The sequence below is a fragment of the Lissotriton helveticus genome, chromosome 8, assembly GCF_964261635.1.
Source record: "Lissotriton helveticus chromosome 8, aLisHel1.1, whole genome shotgun sequence".
Taxonomy (NCBI): domain Eukaryota; kingdom Metazoa; phylum Chordata; class Amphibia; order Caudata; family Salamandridae; genus Lissotriton; species Lissotriton helveticus.
In genome coordinates, this window is record NC_136069.1 from 864266901 (window position 1) to 864281825 (window position 14925).

General features: G+C 44.3%; 1 protein-coding gene across 3 annotated transcripts in view; it reads right to left on the reverse strand.

The window, feature by feature from the left end:
• The window catches only part of CTPS2 (CTP synthase 2), a 2098303-nt gene that overhangs the window by 442571 nt on the left and 1640807 nt on the right, over positions 1 to 14925 (reverse strand). For all 3 annotated transcript variants that reach the window (XM_078657669.1, XM_078657667.1, XM_078657668.1), the window contains one exon: positions 5094 to 5149. In XM_078657669.1, coding sequence (XP_078513795.1) covers positions 5094 to 5149 — 56 coding nt within the window. The remainder of the gene's footprint in view (positions 1 to 5093; positions 5150 to 14925) is intronic.

Here is a 14925-nt window from a genome sequence, read left to right on the forward strand (position 1 = left end):
CTGTTATGCCACTTCTTGTGATGTTACTAAGGGCGGCTCCTCCACTAGGGCGGAGGAGCGTCACCCCACTGCTTTCTCGCAGAGTGAGAAGCAGAAATATAAAATGCAAAAATGACCATTTTATGTTTCTGCTACTCACACTGCGAGAAAGCAGAAGTGTTTGGTTGGGGGCAGGCGTGTCTGCTTTATGGCAGGGGAGGAGTGCCTTTCCCCCTGCTAAGGGCCCTGATTGTTTGGTCGGCCCTCCGGGACCGACCTAACCAGTCATGCACACTCTGGCCTTTGTCCATGTAGGCACCAATGCACCCTACATGGAGAAAACGGCCTCCCCATAGGCGCCTGGCTGGTCGGCGTCCCAACCAATCACAATGCTGCCTTTGGGGAGGAAGGCTGCCTGCTTCCTTTTCCTGCCAGAGGCAGGAAAGAAAGAGAGCAGGTCAGGAGCAGAGATGACGCGAGACCTGGGAAGGTAGGTTTATTTTATTTTTTAAATAACCCCTGCGAGACCTCCCACCCGTGAATCGTGCTAGCCGCGACTGGATTTTACATGCAAATTAGAGGGGCCTCACATCTTCCCTTTGGCCCGGGGCCCCAGAAGTTCTAGGACCGGCCCTGTGTATACTATTTTATTCTTGGTATAGTTTGTGTAATTTCATCTGGTCAAAAGGTTTAAAGCATTTCTTGCTGAACAGGTGAATTCAGATAAGCACCGAGGAATTATTCTTTTTTTTAGATACATAGCCTTGGCATTTACACTCATTATATGTTTGCTTATACAAACAAAATAATGTGTTAGAATGGATGATACAAAGCATGTCATTCCCAGCTGCAGGTGGAAGATAACATTAAAAAGGTAACATTGTATTATATAGAATGGTGGTCATGGATGGCAATGCAATTGTATCATGCTGCTTTGGGTGATCCTCATTAAATGCACAGATATTATACAGTACATTCTAAAAGAATTTTTCTGTTCCTATGTACGTGGTGAGTCATTCAGGTTCTCCAGCTCATGTAAGGATTTAAATGTGTATAAGATTTTTCTTGACTGATGGAATATTCTCTAATATAATGCCCCCAAAGATCTTCACAAAAGCCTGCAAGAAGTGTGCTTCCAAGGTAAAACCACTTTAAAAGTCCGCAATTCTCACTTGTCATCAATTTCGTCTGTTGTATGGTCATTTTCTATTCTGATATAGGTAAATATTTTATTGAAAATGAAAGGTAAATATAGTAACTTACTGTCTGGTCTACTATGGATTCTAACGACAGATTGGTAATAATTATTTTAAAGTCACAGCCGATAAAGTAATTGTAAGGTATCTGTAAAATTCAGGGGCAGTCTCTGCCAGATCAAAAGGTGAAAAATGCAGACTAGTAATGGGAGAGAATACTTCTTCATCTATTGCTATTTTCCAAACAAGGGAGCCGGTTCAGCAAACAGTTGGCCAACAACACGCCCAGCCACATGGGTGACTTGTCAAATGGCAGAGCATGTTATATGACTGAACCAATGTAGGTATGCATGTATGTGGTATTTGCACTATGTCAACCTTGGCAAAAGGCAGTGGAGTTCTGTACAGGGTCAAAGGCAAGCACATACAGTCTGTGATGCGTTCCTAAACTGGATTAGCTTTAAGGAGGCCTGATGCATATAGGGATGTTGTTCTAGATCCTGGCTGCACAGATGGAAAAGGACTGCTATTTTTTTTTTTTTTTACACTTCTTAGTCTCTAGACTGATGGTTGCTACACTTAGAGTGTGCAGCGATCCATCAGAAGTGATGAGCTTGTCTGCAAGATAAGCAGGAGTGCTTGTCATGATGGCTTTGTAAATGATGCACCTGGTTTTGAAGTTGGTGTGGCACTTATTAGAAGTAGGGCAAAGCAGTATTCCCAGATTATCTGGATGCAGCAACTCCAGAGAGTTTTAACGGCTGAAAAATCCCGCCTGTAAACATGATATGAAGATCAGACTGCAAAAAACAACAAAGTATCAGCCCTCTTCTCTACCTCACCTACTCCCATGCCACAGGTACAACATGTGCTGCTCTCCCATGCCAGTCAGTTTCCTCCCATTCCTCCTTTAATACCTCGCAACTACCCCACCAACCCCGCTCCCATTTACCACTGCTGATCATGGCAGGAGCTCAGTAGATGATGCATATGAAATATGTAACAACCTAGGCAATTCAATGTTTGAAGGAGCTAAGTAGAAACATTAATCCTCACAGACTAGGAAACACAGTGGGAAATTTGACCAAGTAAAATCAGGACTGCATGGTTATTCCCCATTCTGTAGGGATTAACATTTAATTACCTGGTTTAGTGGGGAATAAATGCACAGTACCGGGGTTTTCGAAGAAGAGTTTCCACTACCCCCAGAACTATGAAACTCATAATCGGGACCTAAGGTGTGATATTCAGTAAGTAGTAAAGCTCGCTGATGCCTATTTTGGCTTCTCTCTTGAATTTGTGAAGCTTGCCTCCAGATAGAAGGGAGGAGCACCAGGCGATCTTGATGGTAATGATCCAGCAAAATAAAACTAATCCCTAATAAAGACGGAAATGGTACCAAGCCCATCACATCATGTGAGAAACACGCATGAAAAAACCTGCACTGATTAGGTGTAGATCTTCATGCACAATAGCGAAGCATTTCCAGTTGAAAAGGAAATATAAACAAATAAATTGGTACCAGGCATGTAAAAGGATATCCCGATCTCAAACCCTGTGATTCGCAAAACTTACTTGGTTTGAAACCTGCAAATCTTTATTTGTTATAAGTAAAGCCCTTTTTCTGAGTCGTAAAGGTTTTTTGGCTCATAACAAATCGCAATTTGGGAGCCACATGAAAAGAGCAGAGTTTCCAAACTGCTATTCGGTAACCTAGGTATCAATGGTTTTTGGCCTGCAATTCCAATAGTAAATCATTGAACAGTTACATCCTCCTCAAAGGAGGTGCTGGCTGATTTTCATGGGGCAAGGGGTTGCCTTGAGATCCATTCCCACTGGGATTCAGGTTGATAGCTACAGGGAGACAAGCACATGGTCTACGGATCCATTGTCTGCTCCTTCTGAAGTTTCTCAAATGAGAAGCTTTTATGTTTTTTAAAGTAACACTAGCTCCTATTAGGAACACAGGCTGGCTTAAAACAAGTTTCCTGTTTGAAAATGCACCACAGGGATGGTGGTCTGCTGTCTCTTACAGGCCACCAACCCTGTGCTTGCAGGCAATCACAGGGAATCTAAAATTGAGACCGCCAATATGAATGTCAATGAGCCACATTACTTTGGAAACCCTCGAGAATAGTGATTCTGCAATGCAACTTAATAAAACATAAGTGAGATTGCCATTTCAGATTTCATTCACAAACCTTTGGTGCACTATTTACGACTACCTTTTGACAACTCATTTTTTTTTATTGAACAATACAGTACACAGAAATCCTGAATATGCAGTCCCAGTGGAGAGGTCTGTCATGATTCATATCTGGGCAGTAATCAGTCCGTACATTGCCATAGGGCCTAGAAATACAGTTTGAACGTATATTCTTGTCCACCAGCAGGGGAGGGTTCAAAAGGAGTACAGAAAGAACGTTAAAATGCAGAATTTTAAAATGGTGTGATCAAACACACACATCAGGGTACAAACATGCACAACACATGCCAATGTACCCTTTACATTGCTTTTGCAGAATAAGACACACACAGACTTAGTCAACTCTCTGGTATGGACTAGTCATGTTATCCAAATATTGTCTCAGAATGCCCCAGAATTGTTTCAGTCTCTCATGCGGAACCGGAAGCTCTGCGAATACCTCACTGGTTTCACCACAATAAGTGGCGTCTTGGACCCAATCTTTTAAAGTGTGAGTCGGGTGCTTCACCCATGAACAAAGAAGTTGCTGTAGAGGCAGCAGCAGCAGCACAGCCGCTATCCTCTGGGAAAGTACTCTCTTGGGACTGCCTTTTAGATCCTCTGTGGCCGCTCATTTGAGGGCTTAGCACTGGCTTCTTATAAAGCCTTCCGTTTAATACCATTGTTGTGGTTTACAAGCCCCTTAACCAGACTGGTGCTGGATATCTTAGGGCAAAGATTAGTCTCTATGATCCTTCCAGATGTCTTCGCTCAGCCAATGCTTTTTTGACTAGAATTCCTAGAATGCGATGGTCTAGGGTCTGGAGGCAGATTTTTCTCTTTTCTAGGGCCATCAGCCTAGAACAAACTGCCTCCTGAACTTTGGACCATCTCAGTTACCTCCATGTTCAGAAAGAACCTAAAGACGTGGCTTTTTAATCTAGTTTAAATCTGATTTGGTTGCCGGTACAGTGATTACAGAAGTGCAGAGCGCCAGGCACTCACTGGAGTAACAGTGCCCTATACAAATGTCCTTTCATTCATTTATTCATTCATTCATTCATTTATTTATTTAAGAAGTCAATGTGTGCCTTAATAATCCTACCTATGGCCTTATCAATATCCTCCTAATTGGACTTTATGGGCAGACATTCCCACGCTAAGCGAAAAAAGCCAGCAGGATCAGTGTAGCAGCGCACATTTAGTATACACTAGAATGATCGATTGGAATCTTAGTAAGTTAGGCTCTTGGAACAGAGTGTATAGAGGAGTGTGCATCTTCAGAGAGCAATCTCTGGCTAACATGTATATTATAATTCACTGAACGTTCACCTATTCACTTTCGATCATGGGACCTTCTGTAGTGACTCCAGTACTTCGAATTCCTTCAATCATCCCCTGTTCCTCAAATGTTGTGGTCTATTAGCAGAAGTAGTGGTTACCTACTACCCATTGTCAATATTTATTTTGATTGATTGTATGCTCACATTTCGATGTAAACCCAGGTTACTATCTTAAGTGCTCTGTTACTACCTTTCCTCAGATGCGCCCTACTAAAAGCAATAAAATACACAAATAAAAGTTTCAACGCAGCCTATAAAGTCACTGGTGATGATCTTTTAGGTGTTCTAATGTTGAAGATATCACATGTGATATTAGCAACAGAGAGCATTCCTCTTATTGAATGCTATAAATTATTATTATTTAATATTACCGCTAGAATTGAGCCTTACCTCATACCGGTGCCTGTGACGTTCTTCTATGACAGGAACATTGCCATAAAGTTTTCCTGGAAAAACAGATAGATGTATATTAAACAAAATAACTACTCGCCTTATTATACATACAATTTAAATAAATGATAGACATGGATACTGGCAGTACACATTAAGGACTGTGGTCCTACCCCGAAGAACAGTGTGTTTTCGTTCTGAAGGGGAGGGGTGTAAAAAAGGTGACCAATCCCACAAAAATCAAACTGGGATCTAACTGTACCCCCTCACAGATATGCACACTCTTTATTGCAATAAATGTTAAAACATCAATACAATAGAAATGGGAAATGGTGTTTGCCCAGTAACTTTGAGACTCTTGGTCCCCATTCCCCGATGACTGTGTATCGTGAGCTAACACTACTGTATAGAAGTAGGTGAAACATCTTTGTACATTCCTCCCCACTTCCTCTTTCTATTCTCATCCATTAAGTTAAATTAAAGCTACAGATGTCAAAGAATATCAGGATCTCTTGATAGGATGATATGATTAGATTATCAGAGTTATAATGCAGGGAAATGTTTGCCAGACGTTTATCATGTCCTCCTGTAGGGCTTCATGTATTATTAGTGTGCTTGAAGAAAGTGGTGATAATGTGAGTACCAACTCTTTGCAATCGCTAAATTACTTTGCGCATCTACCTATATACGAATAGGTCTGTTCAGAAAATAAAGGAGCTGGAGTGGGTCACATTCCAACCAGATGCAGCTCCTCCGTTATAGCTGAGGAGCATTGCTGTGTTCAACATGTGACCAATCATCGATCTCCAAAGCACCAAAATGACCTAAGCCATACAAATCACCACACAACCCACTGCATGCAACAATCCACTCTGTAGCCCCACAAACTCAAAAACCCCACCTGTACCACTCCCCATAATCCCAGATCATCACACCACAAACATCAAATATCAAAAGAGATGTATAAACAACTGCACATAACAAACCCACTCCAATACTTCGCCATAGTAATGGAACACTGTACCACAGAACAACACCCGTCATCGCATGCAACACACCCACAAAATCAACATTGAGCCTAACACACTGGGCATATATCTCAAAAGAAGAAAATCTGCAAATCAAGCCCCACTCATCTGTATAAATCTAAATGACCTGGACTAGCACACCACTACTCAACTAAATTATACACATCTCCACACATGCCCCCACAAGCATCTGTCCACTTCCCATCTCAAATACAACTCACCTAAAAGAATCCGCAACTTCACAAAGAAACTAACACTGCAACACACTAACCGATATCTGTGTATCTTCCAAGATTTATCCGGTGCAACGCCAACCTCGTGTCATCAAGCACTATCCTAACGCACCACGTCAAATTGGCCTTATGCCGCATCCTATGACTCTCCATCCCCCATTGCATAAACTACTGAATGATCTATTGTGCCACCGACTAGAACACACCATACGCAGCAAACATCAAAGAATGAAGTAGATATTGACAACATGACTGATCCACCAACAAAAATAGGAGTAGGAGCTTGGGGGAGGGTCAACATGTCAGAAATTATTAGCATACTCCAACCAAGATTACAACACAATCAATTCCATATCTAAGGAAGGTGTGGAACATACTAATAATATGCTAGAGCTAGGCTAAGATGAAGACCAAATAAACTATAGAAAATAGTAACCCATTCAGCAAACAGAAGCAATAACCAGTGTGCAGTACGTGTCTAAAATGACCCCAAATGACCGATCCCACACTATAGCTAACTCATTTGTAGATGGAGGTTTAGCAGATCCACCTCTGCAGAGACGATCCAAACATATAAAAAATTCCACATTAGTTTGGTTGGCTCATCGGAAAACCTATCCCTCTGTAAAACACATCCACAGCGAGAAACCTAATCCACTTCACACCACGGATACTCATTGGTTCAGGCCGTGTTCATGGACACCCTGTCCACTGCTCCCCCTTTTCATGGGCAAATTCACTGCAGGAGACAAGCTCTGCATCAAAGCATTAAGAGACCAAGCAATTGGTAAAACTGTGCTGTGCCATGAAACCCTACTCAAGCACCAGCCACAATCCTTGTCAAGGTCAAGGTGAACCACAAAAAGTGACTAATTTAATCTGTTCTTAACCCACTGGTAGCTTGGCACAAAAGCAGTCAGGCTTAACGTAGAGGCAATGTGTAAAGTATTTATGCCGCACGTAAACAGCAATAAAGGTAAAGGACAACACCACAAAAGTCCCACAACAATTTAGAAAAATAAAGTAAATCTTAATAAATTATTTGGCACCAAAACAACAAACATCCAATCAGTAGAACCGGATTATTGAATTTTAAATTTTAAATTGAAACAAAGCACCTAAAGGATCAAAGCGGTAAACTTGGACATCTAAATGGGTGAATCCAGGGCAAAGTAGAAAGTTATGGCCAGTCGTAAAGGAGTGCGGATCGGATACACAATAACCAAGCCTCTTTTCCCCGCACCACAGTACACCGGACTCGAACCGGGAGGGATTCTCCCAGGAGGCGGGCCTCAGCGAACGGGCCAATCGGGAACATCGCAGCAAGGTCAAGGGACGCAGAAAAAGCCGGAAGAAAACACAGTCGGCGCGCTTGCTAAACCTGGACCTATAACGCCGGGAGGAGATGCCGACCTCACAACAGGCACCGTCGACATCATCGAGGACCCTGAATAAAGAGCCAAGTACACGGACGTCACCCGAGAGGACAAGGAGGAGACTACAGTGGAGGAGCTCGAGGATCCTGATGTTTGGAGTGAAGACTGGTGGAGCCCGTGGGACACGCACGAGCCGCCACAACTCAGGAGAGTTGCGGCAGACAGCGGTACGTAGTGGTTACCACGGGCTCAAAAGGGAGGGAGTGAGGGGTGGGAGGTTGGGAGGCAGAGAGTGTTACCGGGCACTGTTTGGTTTATTCCCTGACACCTTTCTTAAAACCGTTCCTTTTTACCTTCCCCTCAGCATAAACATGACCCCGGTTTAAGCTCCCTAGCTTTGTCAGAAATTCTAAAAGATAAATCACCCCTTGCATAAGGCAACCCCTCCTTCACACTTGATAGCATCCCTATTTACACAGGGTGTGGTGACGGACTATCAAAGCCTCATTAAAACAGGGCTAGACAGTGACTGCTGTTTTCTCTTCTTTCGAGTGGCTTGGTACCCCGTGGAAACCCAACCAGGGAGAGAAGGCCAGGACTCCTAGGACCACCTGATACTATAACAGAAGAAGACCCTTCGAAGAGAACACTGGAACCATCTATGACCTGTTTCTGCTCAAAGACAATCACCTTTTTAACTACCCCATTCACTAACAACTGTCATAACAACCTAAATAAACCTACATCATTCAACCCATACTGCCTCCTCGCTTCTGTTTCAGACCTTCCCTCCGACATTTGGTGTCAGAAGTGGGATCGGAGGAAATGGAGGCCGTAGTTAAAAAAATGGCAGAAGGTCAAGACCGCCTCGAGAATATAATGGAAAGTTTTTTAGAAACTGCAGAACATGAGACGGAAGTTCTACACAAGACCCTTACAGGGCAAGGACAAACACAGGAAACCACTACAAAGGGGAAAAGAAGATAGTAATTGGAAACAACCTATTGGCCATGTGACAAAGAATCCCCGACCCCCCCATCTGCCACGAAAACCGGACACTATAACCGTAGTCCCCAACCTGGTATTACCGGTACCTAGACCCTCCCCTCCTTTGGGGCCTCAGTGTTTTCATTGTGGTACCTTCGGGCATATAGCCCGAGTATGTCCTCAAACAGAGGAACCCATGGAGATCGGATATGTGAGAGCTCTCTATTGTCAAACAGAAAGAGACCCCGGCACCTTTCAAAAGCAGATCACTATTAACGGAGAACCACGACAAGCCCTAGTGGATACAGGCAGTCGCCAAACCCTAAGTGATACCAGGTGGCCCTCCCCCTACTACGGGTATTGTCAACATCCAGTGCATCCACGGAGATTGCAAGACCTATCCCATGGCTAATGTCAATATTCAACATACACCTACCAAATGTCCGGTAAACATGTAAGTAGGACTTCTTCCCCATCTTCCAGAACAAGTGCTCCTTGGCATAGATTATCCCCATATTAACAACCTACTTCCTGGCAAAACATCAGATCAGGTAGAACGGAGAGAAGAGGCACCATTCTTCCATGACTTAGATCCCGGGTGGGAACAAGGAAAAACCAGGAAAAGTAGACAACAAAGAAGAAGGGAAAAAGAAAAGGGAAACCCGTTCTCTTGATCCAAACAGATGACCCACTATGGAGTCACGGTTGTAATTTCCACATAGCCCAGAGAGAAGACAACACCCTACAGGAGGCGTGGAAACAAGCAGCCGAACAGGAAGACCCGCTACAAGTAGGTCCCCAATTCTTTACAAAGAAGGGGTGGTTATATAGAAAAGGGGGGAAGTCTATGCCTGTCCAATTATTGGTACCCCTACCCTATAGGGAAAAAGTTCTTTACTTAGCCCGTAGTCATCTATTGGGTGGTCACTTTGGAGGAGACAAGACAGAAAAGGCTATTTTGGACAGATTTTATTGGCCAGGTATATATCAACAGGTCAGGAGATACTGTCATGAATGTGCGGTGTGTCAGAAAACTAGCCATTATATTCCACCCCGTGTGCCCTTAAACCCTTGCCTATTATTGGTGTACTATTCACGAGGGTAGGAATGGACATAATTGGACCTCTTTTACCCTCTCATAGTGATTGTCGCTACATGTTAGTGCTAGTTGATTATGCTACCAGATTCTAAGAAGCCATAGCCCTTAGACAACCCAATACGACACAGATAGCTAAAGCCATGATCAACATCTTTTCATGAGTAGGATTTCCTAAAGAGATAATCGCAGATCAGGGCACCCCTTTCACCTCTAAATTGATGAAACAAGTATGTCAGGAGTTAAATATTAAACAGATCCGTACCGCCGCCTTTCACCCTCAGACGGACGGATTGGTGGAGCGCTATAATGAAACAGTAAAAACCACCCTTAGGAAACTACTCAATTTGGAAGCCCATAATGGGAGGATATGCTTCCGCTTGTCCTGTTTGCTATAAGATGTAGTCGGCAAAAAAGCTTAGGATATTCTCCATTCGAGTTATTGTATGGCAGACCACCGCGTACCCTCTTGGACATGGCCAGAGAAGAATGGGACGAGGAAGCCGACACTTCTAAGCCTTTATTAGATTATGTAACTAATCTTAAAACCCAGTTGAAACAGGTACGCACATAGTGAGAACAAACCTTGAACAAGCTCAAAATGCCCAAAAGAATCAGTAGGATAAAGCTGCTAAAACCAGATCCCTTCAGATAGGAGAACAGGTCCTACTTTTACGCCCCACGTCAGAACACAAGCTGTTAAGCCAGTTGCAGGGGCCCTTTAAGTTAGTCGATAAGGTAACACCTGTCACCTACAAAATAGAAATGGATCCCTCTGGTACTACTACTCAGATTTACTATATAAATCCATTAAAAAAATGGGAAGGCCCTACACCAGTACTACTCGCAGAACCGGCTCCCGCCTTAGTAGATCAAAGCATAGACACAGATCTACCTGACACTCTCAGGCAAGAGTTAAAAACCTCCTTACGATCCGTAGAAGACGTGTTCTCTTTAGTCCCAGGTAGAACCAACTTAATAGAACATGAAATCCACACAGTCCCCGGGAAAACGGTGCGTCTGAGGCCATATAGGATCCCAGAGGCCAGGAGAGAAGCCATAGAGCAGGAAGTACAACAAATGCTAAAATTGGACATTATCGAACCCTCTAATAGCGAGTGGAGTTCCCCTATAGTACTCGTGCTGAAACCCGATGGGTCCATTAGCTTTTGTATTGACTTTAGGGAGGTAAATAAAGTGTCACAGTTTGACGCATATCCCCTCCCTAGAGTCGATGAGATGGTTAAGAGACTCGGAAAGGCCCAATATATTAGCACCCTCGACCTCTGTAAAGGTTATTGGTAGGTGCCTCTAAAGCCTCAAGACAGGGAGAAAACAGCATTTTGTACCCCTACTGGTCTGTACCACTTCAAAGCACTGCCATTCGGATTGCACGGGGCCCCGGCAACGTTTCAGAGGCAGATGAATACCATACTACAGAATCACAGCTAATATGCGGCTGCTTATTAAGATGATATGATCATCTATAGTGATTCATGGGAAGAACACTTACAACACTTGCTATCTGTAGTCCACACTTTGGGGGACAGTGGATTGACCATAATTCCCGCCAAAAGCAAACTAGCTGCTACATCGGTAAAATATCTGGGCTTCCTCCTAGGAGAAGGGTGCATCAGACCCCAGGAAGAAAATGTAGTAGCCATTTCTCAGGTACCCTTCCCCAAGACCAAGAAAGACCTAAGGGCATTCCTAGGCCTCCTAGATTATTATAGAAGGTTCACCCCCCACTTCTCACAGATTGCCAGTCCCCTAACAGACCTCCTAAAAAAATCCGTACCAACAGAAAAGCACTTAAAAAATCCCTCTCCCACAGAATTGAGGTCCTTCCAACAGCTAAAACAACTCATTACATCCCAAACCCTTCTTGTAAATCCTGATTATGAGAAACCTTTTTATTTTACAAACAGACGCATCAGATAGTGGAATTGGGGCAGTACTATCCCAACAGATGAGCAACAACAAGAAAGACCAATTCTTTTTATCAGCCGCAAGCTATATCCCAGAGAAACCCGATATGCGGTGATTGAAAAAGAAGCACTAGCCATTAAATGGGCGGTTGAGGCACTCCGTTATTATCTTGACGGTAGAGACTTCTTCCTTTATACAGATCACTAGCAGCCCGTCCCGACGTTGTCCTGGTATGAATTGCTGCCGGCCAGTAGTATATTGTTTTGTAGGATTTAGTTTTGATAGCATTTCTTATCTGTGACAGGCCTGTGAAACGCTCCGATTCACAGTGCACTGCTGATGCACTTAAGAGTGCGCGTTCAGTAGTGTGTGAACTCGAGTTTCCCTACTTTATTTTTCCTTGCAATATTATAAAGCACAAACTCAACAACATGGCATGAGCACAATTTACATTACAGAAGAACACATACATTTGTGGTAGGCACGGGGAGACAACGCGATTTGCCTGGAATCACAGGATGTTGAGCTGATGCCGAGATTCGAACGTAGCTCCTCAGCTCTAAAGTTCGCAATTCTATAACTTGTGGCGGGAGGTGTGTCTAAAAGTGTATGTCGGTGCTGGCCATCAATGAGAGAGACCTGTGCATTTTTCAAATCGGTGGTGAAAAAATCTGAGTATGTTGCTGGAGATGTGGGCCGCCGTGCCACTAATGTACTTACCGGGGGAGGGTAAACACCCATTATTCCGCAACTTTCTTTCCGCATACCAACACTCTGCATACTTTCATTATGAAAGTACCATGACTCCGCAATGCCATTATAACGCATGGCATTACATTTTATATGCTTTTACCACGCATACATTTACAACGAAATTCGTTGTAAATGCATGAATGGTAAAAGCATGTTTTTTTTAATGTTTGGATAAGGTAAGTATGGGTATAGGGGTATATGTTTTGGGGTACTGAGGTATATGTTTTGGGGTGTTTGGCTATTTTAAGAGTTCAGATATAGTTTTGGGTTATGGGGTACAGGGGTAGTTTTAGGGTTTAGGTATGGGTTTTGGGGTACAGGGGTATTTTTAGGGTTTAGGGCTAGGTTTGGGTTTTGGGGTATAGGGGTATTTTTAAGGGTTATGGGGTAGGTTTGGGTTTTGGGGTACAGGGGTATTTTAAGAGTTCAGGGCTAGGTTTGGGTTTTGGGGTATAGGGACATTTTTAGGGTTTAGGGGTAGGTTTGGGTTTTGGGGTACAGGGGTATTTTAAGGGTTCAGGGCTAGGTTTGGGTTTTGGGGAACAGGGGTATTTTTAGGGTTCAGGGCTAGGTTTGGGTTTGGGGGTACAGGGTTATTTTTAGGGTTCAGGGCTAGGTTTGGGTTTTGGGGTACAGGGGTATATTTAGGGTTCAGGGCTAGGTTTGGGTTTTGGGGTATAGGGGTATTTTAAGGGTTCAGGGCTAGGTTTGGGTTTTGGGGTACAGGGGTATTTTAGGGTTCAGGGGTAGGTTTGGGTTTTGGGGTACAGTGGCATTTTTAGGGTTCAGGGCTAGGTTTGGGTTTCGGGGTACATGGATATTTTTAGGGTTCAGGGGTAGGTTTGGGTGTTGAGGTACAGGGGTATTTATAGGGTTCAGGGCTAGGTTTGGGTTTTGGGGTACAGGGGTATTTTTAGGGTTTAGGGATAGGTTTGGGTTTTGGGGTACAGGGTATATTTATAGGGTTAAGATGGGTTAGTGTTTAAGGGTGTTGGGGTATTTTAAGGAGTAAAGGTGGGTAATGATTATGGGCTGCAGGGGTATTTAAAGGGAGCAGGGTGGACACCCGGAGCTGGAATGTACAGAACCAGAACCTGGGAAGAAAAAAACAATGAAATATTGGGCACAACGCTCGCTTCTTTTCCGTAATCCCGCCCATCGCACACGCCCACGCCCCCAGCACACACCCACAGCACACAATATGAGACATGGCATGAAGGGAGGAACGTACCACACGCCCCCAGCATTTGTCACGCCCCCAGCAAACGCCCACAGCACAACGCAGACACGCCCACAAGGGACTACTTTGCTGGCACGGTTCTTTTACCTTTTAAATGTATATGGAGGGCGTCTGTATAGCCTATGTCCTTCTGCTGCAACTGCCCTTTCCAACGCTGTATTGGGTGTTGTGATTGGTGCTGTGGTTCCTGAGATTACCCGCCTCAAAGGTTTGGGCTCTCTCTTTATTATATTAGTATGGATGCCCCTCTTGAATGGCTCTCACAAAACAAGGGACATAACCCCAGAATTTTAAGGTAGTTTCTGGCTCTTCAACCTTTTCAATACACCGTCCATCACAGGAAAGGAAGGGATCAAGCTAATGCAGACTTCCTCTCTAGATACCGCCAGGATCCTTTTCTTGTGAACAAGAAAGATAGGTTGGGGGGATGTGAGGAGGCGCCGAGTAATAAGTATAAAGGAAAGTGGATCCTTTACCGCCCTGATGAAAGTGAAGACGGCAATTCCCCCATCCCTTCAAAGGCTTTCTTCCCCGCCTCGGCTTGCACAATAACAAGCCTCTTTTCCCCGCCCCACAGTACGCCGGACTCGAACCGGAAGAGATTCTCCCAGGAGGCGGGCCTCAGCGAACGGGCCAATCGGGAACGTTGCAGCAAGGTCAAGGGACACAGAAAAAGCCAGAAGAAAACACAGTCGGCGCGCTCGCTAAACCTGGACCTACAACGCCGGGAGGAGACGCCAAACTCACAACAGAAGGAGCCAAGTACACGGACGTCACCCGAGAGGACAAGGAGGAGACTACTGTGGAGGAGCTCGAGGATCCTGACATTTGGAGAGAAGACCGGTGGAGCTCGGAGGTCACGCACAAGCTGCCACAAACCAGGAGAGTTGTGGCAGACAGCGGTACATAGTGGTTACCACGGGCTCAAAAGGGAGGGAGTGAGGGGTGGGAGAGTGGGAGAGTGGGAGGCTGGGAGGTTGGGAGGCAGAGAGGGATACCGGGCACTGTTTGGTTTATTCCTTGACACCTTTCTTAAAACCGTTCCTTTATACCTTCCCCTCAGCATAAACATGACCCCGGTTTAAGCTCCATAGCTTTGTCAGAAATTCTAAAAGATAAATCAACCCTTGCATAAGGCAACCCCTCCTTCACACTTGATAGCATCCCTTTTTACACACGGTGTGGTGACG